Here is a 17,245-nt window from a genome sequence, read left to right as displayed (position 1 = left end):
TGAGTCCCCCCCACCCCATCTCCGTAAGTGATTCATTGGTACTCGTACTGAGATGTGTTCGCGAAACAAACAACAACAGCAAAAATCTGTTGCCATTCATGAACGATAGTTTATTAAATTGCGCTTGTTTTTCAAGTTTTTTGTCTCTTGAATAATCTTGAGCAGGACGTTTCACTAACATCTTTCGAACTTTTTGATAGATTCTCTATCTTTATCAAATCAAGACAGGAACCTGAGAGTGCACACCTGAGTGAGGGTGGGGGGGGGGGGGGAAATCGGAGGATTTTGACTGTGTCACTACAAAATTGACCTAATCCTCCCAAAAGGCTTTGTAGTATTCAACCCCCCCCCCCCCTCATTTGCAGTCAATATCTATATTCTCATTTAAACCCTGTTACAGACGACTAATTCCCATGTGATCCTCCAAAAATCCCCCGATCCCCCCACCCAGGCGATAATAATGACTGGTCCTTTACTGAAATCAATGATACGCACGTGTTTCCGGTTGTGACGCTGCACGTCAGCAAACTGTTAAAATCAATTTCATGTATTCCTGTTAAGAGGTATCGAACGTTTCTAGATATATTCAGCTGCACGTTCAATTTCTTTCATTTTCGTAAATTGTACTTCTTAACAATATTTTGTACCAAAAATAAATCAAGAACTTAAATAAATCTGGCTTGCAATCTCAACTGCCGATGCAATCAAATTCAGTCCAAATTAGAATAAGAAAATTTCTGATTATAAAACAACGTGGCTCAAGGTGCCCTTATCTTCATACAAGAATAGAGACAGAGACAGACTTAATTCATATCTTAAAAGTCATATACTCGTAAAAAGGAAATTTCGCTCTTTTTTCCGCTTTTTCATAACCCCTACTTTTTCATCGTTTTCTTCTGACAGCAGACTCGCTGAAATTGTCCATAGACACTTTATCATACTACCTGATCGTCCATTCTTAAAAAAAAAAAATAATAAGGTGATTAATTAAGCTGCCCTTTCCTTAAGTTAAGGATGTATGGTTATCTTTTGCAGTAGCCGCTTCTGGCGAGTTATTTGGATGTGAGACACAAAAAGTGCTCATACATTAAAGCTCTAACACTCTAAAGAAGCCACGGTTACCAAGGTTTTACAATGGTCTACCTGTAAAATGGGCAGGAGAAAATTTAATGGAAAGCCAACATCAAGAAGAAATCGGGATCCACTGGACGGGCAGTTTAGCTGTCCTCTTTGTAACCACAGAAAGTAAGAAGGTAAGTAGGCTTAGTCAATTCTGCCAATAAGCTGCCCTACGGAAATTTTAAAGCTTCTTCAAGAGACTATTAAATGGACAGTAAAGATTTCCAGTATATTATTTCGCCATTTTTTTTTTTTTTTTTATAAAAGAACTGTGTGCATAATGAAGTATGGGTGTATACGGAAACCTTGCCCCATCCTAGTAGATAAATGATTAAATATTAATAGGGTAAATGTTTCTTTCGCTTAAAAGTTAAGTTTTTCACCACCTCAACAAGTAGATTGTAGGACAGACGGATAAATGACGTCACCATTAACGGCATTTTGCTTTTTTAATCATTTAAAAAAATTAATTAGGTTGCTGTGCGTCTGACTTCAAAATATGTTAAGAACATCGGGGACAAACTTTTTGCTCTTACTACAGTACAATACTGGTCAAGGGGGGGAGAGAATTAAAGACACAATACAACGTAGCAAGCACAAATTGTTCATTTCCTCACTTCTCAATTTAATTTTTTATTTCATTTCCCTTGATTAGAAGTAATGTATGAAATTAACCCAATAGTGACCCACAAAGCTTGCAATGTGCACTGTTACACTACATACATGTTGATGTTATAATTATTTCAAAAATTATCCTTAAGTAAATGATTATGTTTTAAATGCTGTTAATTGTTATATTAATAACATAGAGGGCAAAGTTACTAAATGCTGATTGGTCAATGAAGAGGGTATTTTTTTCTTAATTTTACTTCTGAAGAGCACAAAATTACTTGCTCATGATTAGTTAGATTCTTAGTAATCTGAAAGCATTTGAGCACTTTAACTTTGTTTGAAAAAGCACTAACTTAATATTTTCAAAGTTGAAAGTTTCTTAGCAGGCCTAATTTTCCATGTCCTGGTATGTTTGTACAAAAATAAAATTTCATTCAGCTCATTCACCTGTTTGTTGTTATTAATTAACTTAAAGGGCTTCCTGTGACTGATTACTCAAGAGTGCATTCAGAAATTCAGTATTAATTTTTTTCCCTCTATTTCATTAACAAGTAATCTAAATAAATACATGTATGTCCTCATTCAAAGTTCAAGATTTATTAAGATCTGTTGTCTGAAAATTATTCTTCATTCACTTTTCTTTCTTTCACTTTCAGGAAATAATGTTACGGCATCCAATTCTAGGATAGATGTCATAAAGAAAGAAATGTTAGCAAACAGGGTCACTTCAGGTTTAAATTTTCTACATTAAAAGTGCAATGAAGGATGATGCAAAGAATTCCAGGCACAAGTAGGGTAAGCATCTTCTACACTTGCTAAACAATTAATTGGGACACTTTAGCACCTGTAGACATTTTTTGAGACATAAGAGTTGCTGGAAATTAAAAAATGCAAAGATGGAAACACACCAGCAAGGGGGGGGGGGGGGGATTTTTTTATTTTGCACTAAAACTTAAATAATTTTTTGGCAGAGAGTGTGAAGTGCTGATATTGATTTCCTTAGAGTAAGAATGTTGAAAGACTGAACTAATGATAAGGCCTCCAGTTGATTAGTGGGTGTCAAAGCCTGGCAGAAGTAATTATATTTTATTTGCCATCACCGTGTGCATCTCAAGAATGTTGTGTTCAATTCCTAACCTACAGATGTACTGTCAATCATCTGTCAAGCTTTCAATTATCAGTGGTTTTGTCTTTGCGCCCTGATTCGTTAAAAAGTATATACCTTTACAGAAACTTATTTACTTATAGGTAATACAAACAAGTCTAAAATGACATTATCAGTTGGTCTAGGTAAAACTGCATTGTTCTTGGGTACCCAATGTTTTCGAAAACTTGCAGTAGCGAAAACTTTGCAAGTATCTTTTACATTTACCTTCAACTGCCATAAGGGAGGATTTTTGCTGAGGAGCCCCATTAGTTAACAGATCTCCACTGCTTGTTGCTATTGTAAGATTGATATGAGCTCCTTTATGATCAGTGCCATCATCAGGCTTGGTGGATGCTGGACTCTGCTCTGTGTTTACCTCAGAAGAATCATATGGGGAAGTTCCAATCACGGAGAGCAACACGGGAAGATAACACAGGCCATGAAATAATCCATAAAACACCACACAAAAAAACACCTGTAGATTAATTCAAACATGAGTTTGAAGCTAAGGTTAACTGGCAAAATTGTTATATCTTGTCTTACCTTCAGTAATCCAGTGTTTAACTCCGAAAATGTCCTTTTGCTACCCACAGCAGTGTGATTGAAGGTTATGTACAAGCTCTTTCCTTACATTGCTTTTGCTTTACTTTGCTCTGTTTCTATTAAACTTGTGCCATCTTCAACCAATCAGATGAAAAACTGAAACCAATTGTAACTTGGTTGCAAGCATTTATTTTGTTGCATAACAAAGATTGCTTTTGCTTTGAGTTTCATTAGCTGATTTTGATCTTTTTGTTAGCTCTGATTGACCCCTCTGATTTGGTTTTAAGAGATTCAGTCTAAAAGTGTTGTAACTGAAGGTTATGGAGTGATATCTTACCTTAAAGAAAGTTAATGTTGGATAAGACTTGGAAAACACCAGAAGACCAATGGCTATGAAAGTACTAAATCCACCATTCCATACTGCAGGCCCCATGTCACGTAGAGTGGTCAGCGCTCGTTCTCAAAGAAAATAATGAGGCAAAATGAAATACTAAAAAATTACTGTTCTATGGACCAGGTTAGAGTCTACATTATTTTCAAGGCATTAGACTCAAGGTATGAGACGATGGACCGGCATCCCATCCAAGGGGAGTAGAAATACTCCTAGTTGCTTCGTGCTACAGAAACCAGAGTTAAGCGCCGGCCTGATGGGCCACTGGCTCATAAACAGACAGACTCAAGGTAACAAAATATTGACTAAACCTGGGGTGTCTTAGAGTTTGGGACATGTAAGGTTTTTATTATGAGAAGTTATAACTCTTTTTGACAAGAATGCAGCTCGCATGATCTTGAACACTTCTGTCTCCTTCTGTGGCTGTCAAAATTTAAGTGGCAAAATCAGACAAAGTGAATGATAAAACACTGTTTCTCAACCAATTGAAACCTATGCTAACAAAGAACAAAAGGTAAACTAAACTACCAAGACACTGACCAAGCTTTTTTCAGTAAAAAAAGTCAGTGATCACAGAAACAAGGTGTTATGGGTTACATTATTGATTGTTACCCTTGAACTCCCAAGATCTGATTGTAAATTCTCCCCTCTAGCTGCTACACATTTCCTTGTAAATTAGTTACAAGAATTTGGCATTTGATCAAAATAACTTTTAACTGTAAATTTGAGTTTTCTCATCACCTCTTTGCTGCATAAGATATGGATATTACATGGAGAAGTTACATGTTAATCACTTTGGAGAGTTACAGGGTTATACTGCCTGAACCTGTTTTTCTCAACTTACCCTTTCGTGAACCAGATGTTATCATGAAAGTGTGTCCGATGTGGGATGAATAATCCACAGACAATCCTACGGCCAACACAAGGAACATGGTAGTCACAATATCGATTGTCAGACCCCAGAAATGGATTGTGCCCATTATTCCAACCTGTTTTTGAAAAGTAATAGAAGATAGTGATTGCTGACTTCTGACATGTTTGAACATCAAAATGAAATGGTCTTAGAATTCCTCCTACTTTAATAACCAGTTGTTTTGATGGTGAACAATTGTTGTCATTATATTGATATCATCTTGAAAACCTTACTGTCATCCTAGCCAATGTCATCGTCATCATCATTTGTTACCGCTGCAGAACCATAGTTTCTTTTTTGTTTTTGTTCTCTTTTTATGGGTTAGACATTTACGTGGTATTACATGAAGTGTGAAATGAGAAACTTGTAACCCGGATGAGAAAGCACATTTTTTGGAGTAGAGAAGGTGTTTTTGGGCTTTGTAAAAAACTGGCAGAGTTTCGGAATAAATTGTGGTAAACAAGTTACAAATGATGTCGATTTGAAGTCTCGGCAACATCATTATTAATAAGAACGTCAACCTCTTGCTATTACAACCACTTTCCCATGTTATATCTACAGCTAAAGACAGTGACCTTGTTAAAACATCATTAAGTAAACATGAAAATTATATAACCTAAGTCCCATTTTTTTTTTTATAACTTTGACACTGTGTCTCACTCACCAATGTAAACCCAACACAGGTAAAGACAAAAAGGCAAGTCCTCAAGCTTGAGAGCACAACCGGAGTAGCCACCAAAACTGTTAAAAGTGCTAGGCCCATGTTTCGGTAAAGCTCCGTTGCAATGATCTAAGGAAATGAAATATATACTTTGCACCATGTCATTGGCTAATAAGATTACACAGGCACGTACTCCTTCAATTGTTCAGGTGTGCAAGATGACTGACAAATGAATTCAAATTAGCAATCTATGTTGCCATGACAATTAATGGCGCCGTGATCATATACAGTAATTTGACATAATTTCTGATCATGGCTATCCTGACAAAGGGCTATTAATAGGAAAGTCGCAAGGCAGCTTGACTGCCTACTTGTATCCATGAACCTAGGCAAAATAATCTATCAAGTCACGTTTTGAGAAAAAGTCAAAACAAAACTGTCGTGAGCCTTCATTGAATCATATACATTGAAAATTGTTTAAGCAGATAATACCAGAACCCCTGCTATTGTATCAGTCAAAAGTGGTTTACCTTATTTGTTTCACTTGTAAAGTAATACGGTGAATACGGAAATCCGAGGCTGTCATTAGGAAACACAGTTTTGATGTTGTCTCGCAAATTCTCCATTGCTTTCACTTCTTCTCGCGTTGAGTCCAAGTTTTTGTGCCTCAGCCTTATCTGAGATGCCTGTTGTGAGAGAAAATATGTGAATAATGGATAATAATGGTATAAAATCCTTGTAGCTGAGAGCAAAGCTGAGATGAAACCACAGCCTTTACACTCTATATAAAAAGCTGAATTACGCAAGCATTTCGAAGGACAGATGCATACAGGAGGTCATCAGTGATAGTTTCTTGCCTCTTTCTTGTATTAAACAAATAGATTCCATGTTGCCATGCCTCTATTAAGAAAAAGGTCACAAAGACGTGAAAATGGGTTAAGAACATCAGGTAACACTCTTGGTTTCGTGATAAACCTTAAAATGAATTGTTTTCACTAACTCTTTTATTTCCTTTATCTTTTTCTCTTCTTTTTCTTCTTTTTCCTCTAAACGCAACAACCTACTGCACCTTCTCATATAGTTCCTTACAATCTTTCTAGAAGATTCTACAGATTTACAACACGACTATTTTTAGTAACATTACATCATAGAATTTTCCAGAATTTTCCAGAATTTACGGTAAACAACTCGAGTTTCTATAAATAGACGTCACGTACTCATGTCGAAACCACTAGAACTTTCCTAAAGGACTAATCAAGAATGTTCTGGAAATAATAGGATAATCGATAAACGTGCCAAATAACATGTCTTCTGTCCAACTCTTCTGCCAGGTTATTGTTCTCACCACATTTTAACGTCATATGTTAGCCATAACTAAACAGGCGTACAGCAACATTTACTACGTATTACCAAAATCTGTAATGGAAGCTGACTAGTCCCATTTTCAGTCATGAGGTCACTTTGATAACTTAGACCAGAGGTACGAAGGAACTCGTCGAGCCACGGATAAAAACAAGTCTCGTTGGTGATCTTCCCTTAAAAGACAAAAAAACGTTTTGGGATTTAAAGTCATTTTCCTATATTGCAAAGTGCATCCTTAAACGAAATGCTCATGGAGAACTAGCGCGCATAAATTTAACAGGACTGTTAGGACAAAACCCATCTCTCAACGAGAATGTTGATCGACCAATAGTATTTGTTCATTTTTCACAACTCAAAATCTTGTTACTAATTAATCAAAACTATGACATAATTCAAGAAACAAACTGACCATCGGTTCTACATCTTCGTGGAAAAAAAATTTTAGAAAGATTTAGCACTGCGTTTACGTGAAATGTGAATGGCAAGAATGACCACATGACCTTGTTTTTCCTGCCATTTTTTCACTTTTGCCGTTTCACGTAAACGCGGTGCTAAATCTCTCTCAACTTGGCGGAATTCACGACGAGAGCGTGTAGTGATGCGTATTGTCCAAGTACAGACATAACATGGTGATAACCAACCACGTTCGAGAATTTTAGAATAATTTTTATAACTCTAATAATTTTTTTCTTATTGGCTCAAAATGTATTGCTGTTATCTGTTTGGGAACATTTCATGTCCTCTGGTGACTGGGATTTTGTTTAGCTTTCAATATATGATTTCATATGTGATGCTTACTCTCCTGAATACACTGTCCTGGTTTCTTTTCAATAGCCCAGTTAACAAACTCTTCATACCAGCTGTTTATGGAACTAGAAATTATATATTTTTTGTCACTGACTGCAATGTCGTAGACCCTGTGAAGTTTATCTTGTTCTTTAAAGTAATCGAACTTTCCTGAGGAAACAAAAAGTTAACAGATTAGCATAATAATTACGCTCTCTTATACTAGTTCAGTACAAGAAATTGAAGTTGGCAGTCAAACCCATGAGAAAAATGGTGAAATAAGAAACTAACGTTTTTTAAGTACTGTTTTTTAAGTCCAATCTCACAATTGAAAACCCCTTCTGGCGGGAACGGCTTTTTGAAAGAATAGACGTAAAGTGGGACAAAATAGCAATTAACTTGATGTTCTTGGCCCACAAAGTCGAGCAAGTTTTTCCATGCCTGCTATCAAATTTAAGCTGGATGGGCAATTGAGAAATACTTGATTAAAGATAAAGACAAATGTTGTTAATGTGGATCCTAACAAGAAAGGTTTAATAAGGTGTTTTTTTGGAATTTTCTCAGTGAAGATGGAAGTATATTTTAGAAAACCTCTAGTTTAAAGTACCTGTATATATGCTCACAGGGGCTCCGTTTACTGGAAAATACTGCAATGTGAGAACAAATAATTTTGCTATTATTCCAAATGAAAACATTAATCATATGGAGAGTATTGTGTGATAACAGTACAATCAAAAGACCAACTTCGAGACCAGTTTCTCTATTATAAAGTTCGTGGAAGGAAGGAATTGGGTAGGAATTGAAGAAAGGAAGGGAAAAAAAACAAGTTAGGACAAAATTAAGATCGCTCGCACTTCCTTAATCTCTTCAACATGCCCACTTCCCCTGCCCCCCCCCCCCGTCAAATGTTGAAATGAGAGAGTGAATATCAAGTACAGAACACGTTATTAGCAAAGCAACACTGATTTTAAGGGGTGGAGCTAAAGTTTCCCAACTGATGTTATGCAGGAGAGAAATGTAATGACAGAAATTGAGTGAACCTTTTTTTTTTTTACAATATTATGGGTTTACCTTGCTGTTAGCGAGCGTATACTTGTAAGACATCGAGTCAGGAGGCAAAAACCGGTTCTGATCAAAAGACAGCTTTAGCATCATTGCTCCATAGAGGTTGATACCAAAGAGAGCTCCCGTTATAACGATGACGGCAACCTGACAAAAAAGTTAACTTACGATATAAGAAAAATGGTAGGGTTTACACTCAGAAATGAAACAGAGATCTTTTACTTCTGCACCGTCTCGAGCGTGGGACGAAAAAAAAAACAGAGAAAGACAATCTCACTACCTTCCCAGGGAGGGACAGCATGGGAAAGAAAAACGGAGAAAGACAATCTCACTACCTCCCCAGGGAGGGACAGCATGGGAAAGAAAAACAGAGAGAGAAAATCTCACTACCTTCCCAGGGAGGGACAGCATGGGAAAGAAAAACAGAGAGAGAAAATCTCACTACTTTCCCAGGGAGGGACAGCATGGGAAAGAAAAACAGAGAAAGACAATCTCACTACCTTCCCAGGGAGGGACAGCATGGGAAAGAAGAACAGAGAGAAAAAATCTCATTACCTTCCCGGGGAGAGAGAGCATAGCTGCTCCAATCTTATCCATGCTCGTTTTGAGAAAATTTTTCTTTGCAAGTGAGCTTTCTTGATAGTTATCCGGTAGCGTTATGCAACAGCAGCAGCCATCTTTCCTTTTCTGCTGCCTACATCAATTAAAAAAAAAACACAAAGAAAAGCTTTCTGTCTGTACTTGTTGAAATGAGTGAGGTATTCAGAGTACATTCCGACAAAATCAAAGATAGGGAAGAGGACGGTAGCACAAGGAGCTAGAGATAATCTACGGGAAAAAAACTAGCAAATTGCCTGAAAGGCGGCAAAGATAAAAATGAAGACGTGATTGGTGTTGTGTTTTTCGTATCATTGATTAAAAAGGATGGCACGATTTTTGGAGACAAAGTTGTTTTTCTTTTTTTCTGTTAATTTTCCACATTTCTCTGTCTGTTTCCCTGGCAAAAATGTCACTTGATTTTTATTTGTGCGTCTTTTGTCCGTCAAACGAATGAATCCTTCACGGTTTTTGTTCAGTTGTTCCAAGGCAACTAGGACAAGTATGACGTGAATAACCCTAGAGATCATGTAAGGATGAATCAGCTCAAGAGCAACTATCTTAAGGAAATCACCTTGTAAGTGATTCAGTAATAATTTGCAATTCTAAAGAAGCGAAGAATATCATTCAACCGCTCGGAAGGCGAATGTGTAGGTCTGTTAAAAGGTAAAAGTAAAATGCTACATTTACAGGGCTTGTTTCAACATAGCATAGCTGATTTCACTAGCTTAACTCATTAACCCCTTTAAGTGACCAGCATCTAATTTCTCCATACAACATCACCCCTGAATCAAGCATAAAGGTTTGGAGAATAATATAAATGATCAAGTAAATATATCTTGATTGTAAAACAAATTCTCCTTGTCAGCACCCTAGGAAATGTATAAAGAACAGTATGGAGAATAAGCATACTGATGTTAGGGTGTAAAAGATTAACGCGAACGAAAACAATTCCATCTAGGAGGTTACCTTCGCGCGTCAATAGCCAATAGTGCTGTGAATAAAGTAGCTTGAAGGATGAAGTCTGCCAAAACACCTGGTGAAATGGATACCAATGTTTAAAACGCTATGGGTTAATTTCGTTTTGCACTGCTTAAAAATATCTCTTAAGATGTTTAGGTACACCTCATCGTGCTCTTTTTAGGGAGAGCTAGAGGTTATGTAAAAAATTGAAACGTGTATACGTCAGTAGCTCTTGGCAACCCTTGAGTACATTGGACCTGCCTGCAGGAATGTAAAGTTAAAAAAAAAGTTGTGGTGATAGCTTATTGGAATTGCATGTTCCTTAAGTTATATAGGGCGTTGATGAAGGATCGCGCTTGCTTTCCATGACGATTCTCGACCCATCCCCCTGAGTATGGGTAAAATCACTTACCTATTGCCGCATAAATACAGAATGATCTCAGGGCGGGTAAGATCTGCAATGAATACAGACGAATCACGGCCATAAGTGTAGTCATTGCAGAAGTGAAAAATAAAAAGGACTTCGAAAACCAAGAGTGCTAGTTCACTAAATGTTTTTTTTAAAAGTAGACTTGTGGGAAATTTCATTCCGTACTTTCATTAGCTTGTTGGGTTGTGATTTCGAACGTCTGAAAGGGTTTTAAGAAAGTCGATAACGAGAAGAGTATTATTTCATTTTTCCTCTGCATTTACGTTTCTTTGTGATGCATTTACGTTTGTTTGTGATGGGTGTTCTAACTTCGCGCGGTAAGATTCTGCTTATTCAGTTCATGTATAGACTAAGTTGTTGTGCAGCTATCTTTGGAATGTCATACAATGCCTTACCCCCCTCCCCCCCAGCCCATCTCCCTCCCCCTTGCCCCTTTTGGAGGAGCGTTGGATGACATCCCACAGAACGGCAGCGAAGGAGACAAGGAAAAACCAGACTGATTAAAACTACAAGTATTTTGAATACATATCAGTACAAACCGTAGTTGATCCTATTAGAAAGGCAAGAAAATCCGTCAAAGTTGTGATGGTGATCGAGCATCCCTGAAACAGAACAATGACATGGTATAGCTGAATTGATGCGATCATGCGCAACTCGGTACTGAATGAATTGTTGGACTGTTGGGGTAAACGAAATTAAGCTCTGCGCGCTAACGATGCCGTGAACCTATAGAAAGTACACACTACTATTTAAAAAAATTGTCGTAGGAGTAATACCCCTAACAACTTACAGCATGTTTTAGAGCAAGTCCAAGTCGTTCTGCTATTGATTGAGTCTGACATAATTCTGGTGCCAAGTTGCTCCAAGCTTGAACGATCACAAACATGTCGTCCACTCCAATACCTGCGTGCAAACATTTTAGCCTTTTCACTCCATTTCATTCAATGTTTCCCGTTCATTTCGCATAATTTTAGCTCACCCACTATGTTAAGATTTTTCGTTTTTCACTTTTCTGCTCGAAAATGTACAGATGTTGTTAGAAGTTCCTTTTTTGTCACTCTTGGGTGTGAAAAGACCTAAAGAAGTACTTCACCAACATAATCTATATAAACTTAACTACTGAGAAACGAAAAGAAATGCATACAAACTGAACCCCTTCCCTAGATTCGCCTCTGCTCACCCATATCTTTTCTAAACAAGCCATCGATGTTGAGCCCCCAATCAAAGTCGTTCGATTGCTGCAAGACAGCCACCTCACAACGTTCCTTTCACTATCGATCTATCAACTCTTGGAGCTCGTCAGGCTCAAGCACAAGAAATAGTAAAACGCTTACTACCTTAAGCGTGCTGCAAAATTGGAGCTATGTCACACCGAGACCTAGGTGACTGACCTCACGACTAAAACAGTTTTACTATGACATTAAAGTTTCTATTATTTTTATTTTTTTATTAATAAATAAATTCGTAAATAAGTTTTTCTTCCTTTCTTTTTCCAACTCTGTAAACTAAATCGGAGGAGCCATATAGTGGAGATTTAACAAAGATACTGTACTTCCTTTTTTTCTCAGAGGGCACGGTAACGAATCCTGCAATCAGATTGGTTCTTAGTGCCCAGTCCATATTTTCCTATCTTTTCCCACTGGCACAGTATCTATCGTTGTATATCCATATGCCACCAGTCACAGTTAGATCCACTTACCAAGTAAAAGGAAAGGTAATGTGGAATGAATTGGACCGTAGAAAATTCCAATTGCACTTGCTATTCCAAATGACACACCAATAGATAAACCAACGCAAAGAACCCCAAATAACGCAAGCCAAACCTGTATGTTGGTTAAAAGAAAATGAATTACTTTGTGTAGGAGATTGCATCTTATGAGAGACCCTAAAAAGTTTCACTCCCTAATGCATCTCTTTCACTCAGCGGCAAATACTTTTTCTAATCGAATTCAATGTCTGACATTGTTCCGTTTGAGACCTTGAACACTTTTACCCACTAAGAGTGACTAGCCTCTAATTTCTCCTTACAATATCACCCCTGAATCACACATTAAGGTCAGGAGAATAAAGGAAATGATCACCAACTCGAGAAACTCTTGATTGTTCAACAAATTCTCCTTGTCACCATCTTGGGAAATATATGGAGAACAGTATGGAGAATATGCATACTGATGTTAGGAAGCAAAGGGTAAAATAACCTTATCGCCATCTTCGGTTGCTCCATTCAGAGCATCTAACCGTGCAAGTAACAACGTACCTAAAGTGTGGCTAAAATGAGTGACAGAAGTCAGGGAATGAAACTTTACCTTGATGTTCATACGACTGAAATTTCCCAGCATCACAGAAACGTAGAAAATAACTAGGATGTATCCACAGGAAAGCAGAACGATGTCGTCTTGAATACTTTTGTCTGCGTCTTCTCTATATCTATAAGATATTGGGAAGAAAAGAGCTCTACAAAGTGTTTAAAGCGCTTCATATACGGTCTGTCTGAAAATACCACACAGGAAAATATTTGTGTTAAGCGCGCGATGATTGGCTAGCTTGGAAGTGACTAGGAAGTAATTTTCACCTTCGAGTGGCCAAAAAGACAAACTTGCTGGTCACAAGTTAAAATTCCACCATTTGTCGGTGCATTGACCGAAGTTAACTAATTGTGTGGTTAATCTGTGGTATAATCTAATACAGTTATTGACCTCAGTGTTAGTGAAAGTGGTGAATATTTACCTCCACTTTGGTGAATAATAGTCAACTATTTCGGTATGTAACTGATAACCCGCTTGTTGTTGTCTAGAACAAAGTTATCTACACAGACAGTCATGGGGATTTTCCTTTACTCTCCCTTGACTCACGTCAATTTTCACACGTTTGAGGGAGAAAACTTTAAGTCAAAACGACTGGCAACTTGTGGCAACAAGTTTGAAAAATTCATACCCAACTTCTGTCATGTAGTAAAGCTTCGCATTGGTTGTTTTAGTCGTGTCCATTAGTTTATTGAACTCTGTTTCCCATTTCTCGACCACCTTATCCTCCTGTTAAGAAACAGTTTGATTTAATTACACCTTTTGCTGTTCATTTATTAAAAATATACTTTTATCTGTGCGAGCAGTTCGACTGATGACGCGAACCTATTGTCCTTTACACCAACTATGGGATATCGCGTTTGTGAAAATAGTTGTCTATTAATGCAATGGAATGTGGATGTTTATGCAAAACTCGTAAATGAAATTCACATAAACTATGTTTGTCAATTGGCTCAAATATTTATATAACTGTTATCGAAGTTGATTCTGGAGTAAAAGGAAGTACAATCTGAGCTAATAGATATCAGAGGTGCAGGTGCTTGTCTGTTACTGCTATCGAATGTTACTGCGCATGCTCAAATCGTCATCAATGAATCTTTCTTGCCAAAAGGAATGATCATTGGTATAAAGGAGAAAAGTTCTGAGCTATGGGTTTATTTATCTATTATTTATTTTTTATTTATTAATTTATTATTTATCTCTTATGGGTCGAACTATTCGGGAAAATGAAGGTATATTTTCTGCTGATAAACAGCAAAATGTGTACTTCTTGCAATTTAAGGGGATAAGCACTAAACAAACAGTTATAAGAGTCTAACGTAAAATAATGGTCGTTCGTTTTGTATTGACTTCAGTACGTCTGTATCTCTCTCCACTCATAACAAAACAGTAAAAAATAACTCACCAAACGTCCTTCCTTTGCATTCAGTTTTGGTTTGAATTTGACTCCAAACAAAAGAGTAGTAGCTTCTGCAGTAACCACGTGTCCTGTTGAGTTCCTATTGATTCCTCCCAGGTACTTTGATAACTCAAACTTTTTTCTGGTCATTGGACTGCAAAATTACGAAGAGAAGAAAAAAAAAAAAAACGAAAGAAGTACCCTTTAAAAGAAAAACTTTTACTCAAGTCTACGTGGCGGTATAAAAAATTTTCACTTTTTTCCAATTTTTCCCTGATCGCGAACAACTTTTTTCAGTCACTGCAATGTTCCAGAACCTGTTGTCAGTTTTTAGATGTTTAAAGTTTGAAAAATCTGTCATTATACAATAGTATGAAATAAATAATAACGTTAACAATAATAATAATAATAATAATAATAATAATGATAACAATAATAATACAGCCATGATAATAAAAGTAACAGTAATATAAATACATGTAACAGTAACAATTGAGCGCTATTTGATTGAGTCAGTGTGAAACCAAAAGCACAGTAATCACAACGGCCAATCAGACTAAAAGAAAATATCATTAAGAGCCAATCAGAACTCAAAGTAACACCATCTACACTGCTTAAAGCGCGGGAAAACGCGGACTACCGAATCGTGATTGGTGTTAGTTTTGCATCTGATTGGTTGAGAGAGTGGAGCGAGGTTTTTTGGACCAATCACAGAGTGAAGTAGAGCGAAACCAAAGCAATCCTGGTTTACTTTCGTCACTCAATTGAAAACTGCTCTGATAACGATACCATTGATAACAACAATTCATAATAGCAGTACTAGTAAAACTATTTTAACTTGACTGATTTAACATATTAGCAGGCAGAAGGCGTAGTTCTGTGTCTATAATCCAGTTTGTTTAAGTCAGTCCAAGCAACCATGAGTCACATGAAAACTTACTTACTCGTTTTAGAAATAAAGAAGTACATGATTTGAAATCTTGTTTATGTTTTGACTCTCACCTTATTATTACGTCTTGGTTTATCTTTTCCAAAATGTCTTCTCTTGTCAGACGGTTTATTGTAGTTTCGTCAAAGGACCACAGCTCCAACAAGCCGCTTTCTAAACAAATCGGGCCAATCCTAAACATTTCATAATGTCAGTAACTCGTTATATGTGTCCTTTCTCTAGATCTTCATTCTTTGAGATCACTTGATCTAAGGTGGAAGATTTAAGATTGGTGGTAAGCAATTGTCGTGAGAACCTGACAAAGCACCCTTGGGGGTAACCCTATGATGCATTATGCCTGTCCTTCCCCTCCCCCTCACCCCCCCCCCCGCCCCCCGCTCCCAATAAAAGGCCCAAACTGGAAATCCAGGTATCCCCTGTAAAAGCTCAGCATTTCTACCTACCTAAAACAAACATTCTCCCAGGAATATTTGGTCTTATGATCAATTTTTGTTCCTCTTTCATAGACCATGAAAGCCTGTATAAAAAGTAATAGAAGAAAAAAGAAAATTCGTGGCACTTTCAAAATATTGAACGGATGATGTCCTGCGTGGCTGGCAGTTTTCTGTGAGCTTGACGGTCTGTTAGTGATAAGAGATGAGTGGTTAAGCTGGGACAAAAAAAAAAAACTATCTGGCGCAAACAAACTCGCTAGGCACACAGGTTACATCATGACGGCTTTTGCAAAGTTTCTTTCGAGGAGATTCCAGGGAGTACTATAGCTTCTCATTCATTCAAATTTATCCAAGCCAGTTGACTTACATCACCATGACTGGACCAGTAAAGCTATTTTCCTCAGTCGGTAAATTCTTGCCGTAGTTTGCAGTGATTGATCTCTATTGGCTGCTTACCTCTTTCATAACTTCAGGAGTAAGGACATCATTGGCCACAAGAAGCACACTGGACGCTCTCATCTGCGCCGGGAAGTTCTTTTGTATCCACAATTTGTGTCTTTGTACGGTTGAACCGCCTGGTGTCCAAAGCTTATCCACTCTATTCTCCTTTTTAAACTTAAGGACACCTAAGAGGCACGCTCCGCTAATGACTAATGAAATAAAGATGGTGATCCATGGACTGCTGCCAACTACTCTACCCAATCTGAATATATAAATACACATCACATATCACATATCACGCGTCACCAAAAAACAGGACATGCGTTATTCAGTACATCAGATGCAACCATTGTACATTTCTAAGTGTGGCCCAGTTTGTCGTTTACAAGAGCTCTCTAACCCATTATGACACAGTGCCAGATTACCAGAGAAAGAAGATTATGCCCATTCTGTGAGTCAAATTTAGAATATGCTTTGGGCCCATCTCAGATTCCTTTTAACTCTCGCCTAGCGGCTCGGGCTGAAACGACTCCGAGTCAGGCCCAAAACACTTTTAAAATCTTTTGCTTTGTTGAACTTTGAGAACTTTGTACCCACGTTTGAAGGTAAAATTGAAGTCACTCACCTGTAAAAACATTTTTCTAGAGATGAAGTAATAAAATTGCTCGCAGTTCTTTGGGCTTTAAAAAGCAACTCCAGGTCACGTTTCCAACGTGGGTCCACCGAAATTGTGCCTGTTTCCATCACTGAAAGACATGTTAAAAAATACAGTGAATAAATTGGCGTCAGCCGCGCGTGAATTTTTCTTACTTCAAGGGTGCATTTTTGCAGATGGCAGGTGATTTAACAAACATTTGAGCATATCATGATGTGCTCGTCTCGTCTCCTTCAATCTCGCTCACTGATACATTAGAAAAAACGAGCATAGGCCTACTCATTGCGAACATTGCGACTTCAGGTGACTTAAGGCGACTTAAAGCGATTTTATTTGACGGGAGTGACAAAATCAAAATTAGCAACAGTCTCTCCATGAACTTCAAAAATATTTACAGAATCCCTTGCAATAAACACAATATTATTAGAGTGGGGTGAATGGGGTCAATTGGAAAGGGTGGAACCCTTATAACATTGCG

General features: G+C 37.5%; 1 protein-coding gene and 1 long non-coding RNA gene across 6 annotated transcripts in view; one reads left to right on the top strand and one right to left on the bottom strand.

The window, feature by feature from the left end:
* Positions 1-1,102: 1,102 nt before the first annotated feature.
* LOC111323088 (uncharacterized) lies at positions 1,103-3,651 on the top strand. The gene is made up of 3 exons (XR_002694132.2): positions 1,103-1,253; positions 2,388-2,526; positions 3,209-3,651. It is a non-coding gene; the product is annotated as an uncharacterized LOC111323088 (long non-coding RNA).
* LOC111323087 (patched domain-containing protein 3) overlaps positions 1,721-17,245 on the bottom strand; it is a 29,195-nt gene continuing 13,670 nt past the window's right edge. For 3 of the 5 annotated variants that reach the window (XM_022926374.2, XM_088738357.1, XM_088738356.1), the window contains 23 exons: positions 16,738-16,858; positions 16,128-16,374; positions 15,681-15,754; positions 15,291-15,410; positions 14,295-14,442; positions 13,521-13,618; positions 12,893-13,013; positions 12,286-12,409; positions 11,377-11,489; positions 11,126-11,188; positions 10,569-10,611; positions 10,163-10,229; positions 9,152-9,290; positions 8,606-8,743; positions 8,142-8,181; positions 7,547-7,705; positions 6,797-6,921; positions 5,917-6,072; positions 5,390-5,515; positions 4,657-4,801; positions 3,759-3,880; positions 3,104-3,353; positions 1,721-2,411 (listed from right to left, as the gene is read on the bottom strand). In XM_022926374.2, the coding sequence (XP_022782109.1) occupies positions 2,359-2,411; positions 3,104-3,353; positions 3,759-3,880; positions 4,657-4,801; positions 5,390-5,515; positions 5,917-6,072; positions 6,797-6,921; positions 7,547-7,705; positions 8,142-8,181; positions 8,606-8,743; positions 9,152-9,290; positions 10,163-10,229; positions 10,569-10,611; positions 11,126-11,188; positions 11,377-11,489; positions 12,286-12,409; positions 12,893-13,013; positions 13,521-13,618; positions 14,295-14,442; positions 15,291-15,410; positions 15,681-15,754; positions 16,128-16,374; positions 16,738-16,856 (2,790 nt within the window). In that variant the 5' untranslated portion in view covers positions 16,857-16,858 and the 3' untranslated portion in view covers positions 1,721-2,358. Of the gene's footprint in view, positions 2,412-3,103; positions 3,354-3,422; positions 3,578-3,758; positions 3,881-4,656; positions 4,802-5,389; positions 5,516-5,916; positions 6,073-6,796; positions 6,922-7,546; positions 7,706-8,141; positions 8,182-8,605; positions 8,744-9,151; positions 9,291-10,162; positions 10,230-10,568; positions 10,612-11,125; positions 11,189-11,376; positions 11,490-12,285; positions 12,410-12,892; positions 13,014-13,520; positions 13,619-14,294; positions 14,443-15,290; positions 15,411-15,680; positions 15,755-16,127; positions 16,375-16,737; positions 16,859-17,245 lie in introns of those variants that run through there. The other 2 variants (XM_088738358.1, XM_088738359.1) reach the window with 2 other exon arrangements.

Source organism: Stylophora pistillata, chromosome 11 (assembly GCF_964205215.1).
Source record: "Stylophora pistillata chromosome 11, jaStyPist1.2, whole genome shotgun sequence".
Classification (NCBI taxonomy): Eukaryota; Metazoa; Cnidaria; class Anthozoa; order Scleractinia; family Pocilloporidae; genus Stylophora; species Stylophora pistillata.
This window is presented reverse-complemented; position numbering and strand designations above follow the sequence as displayed.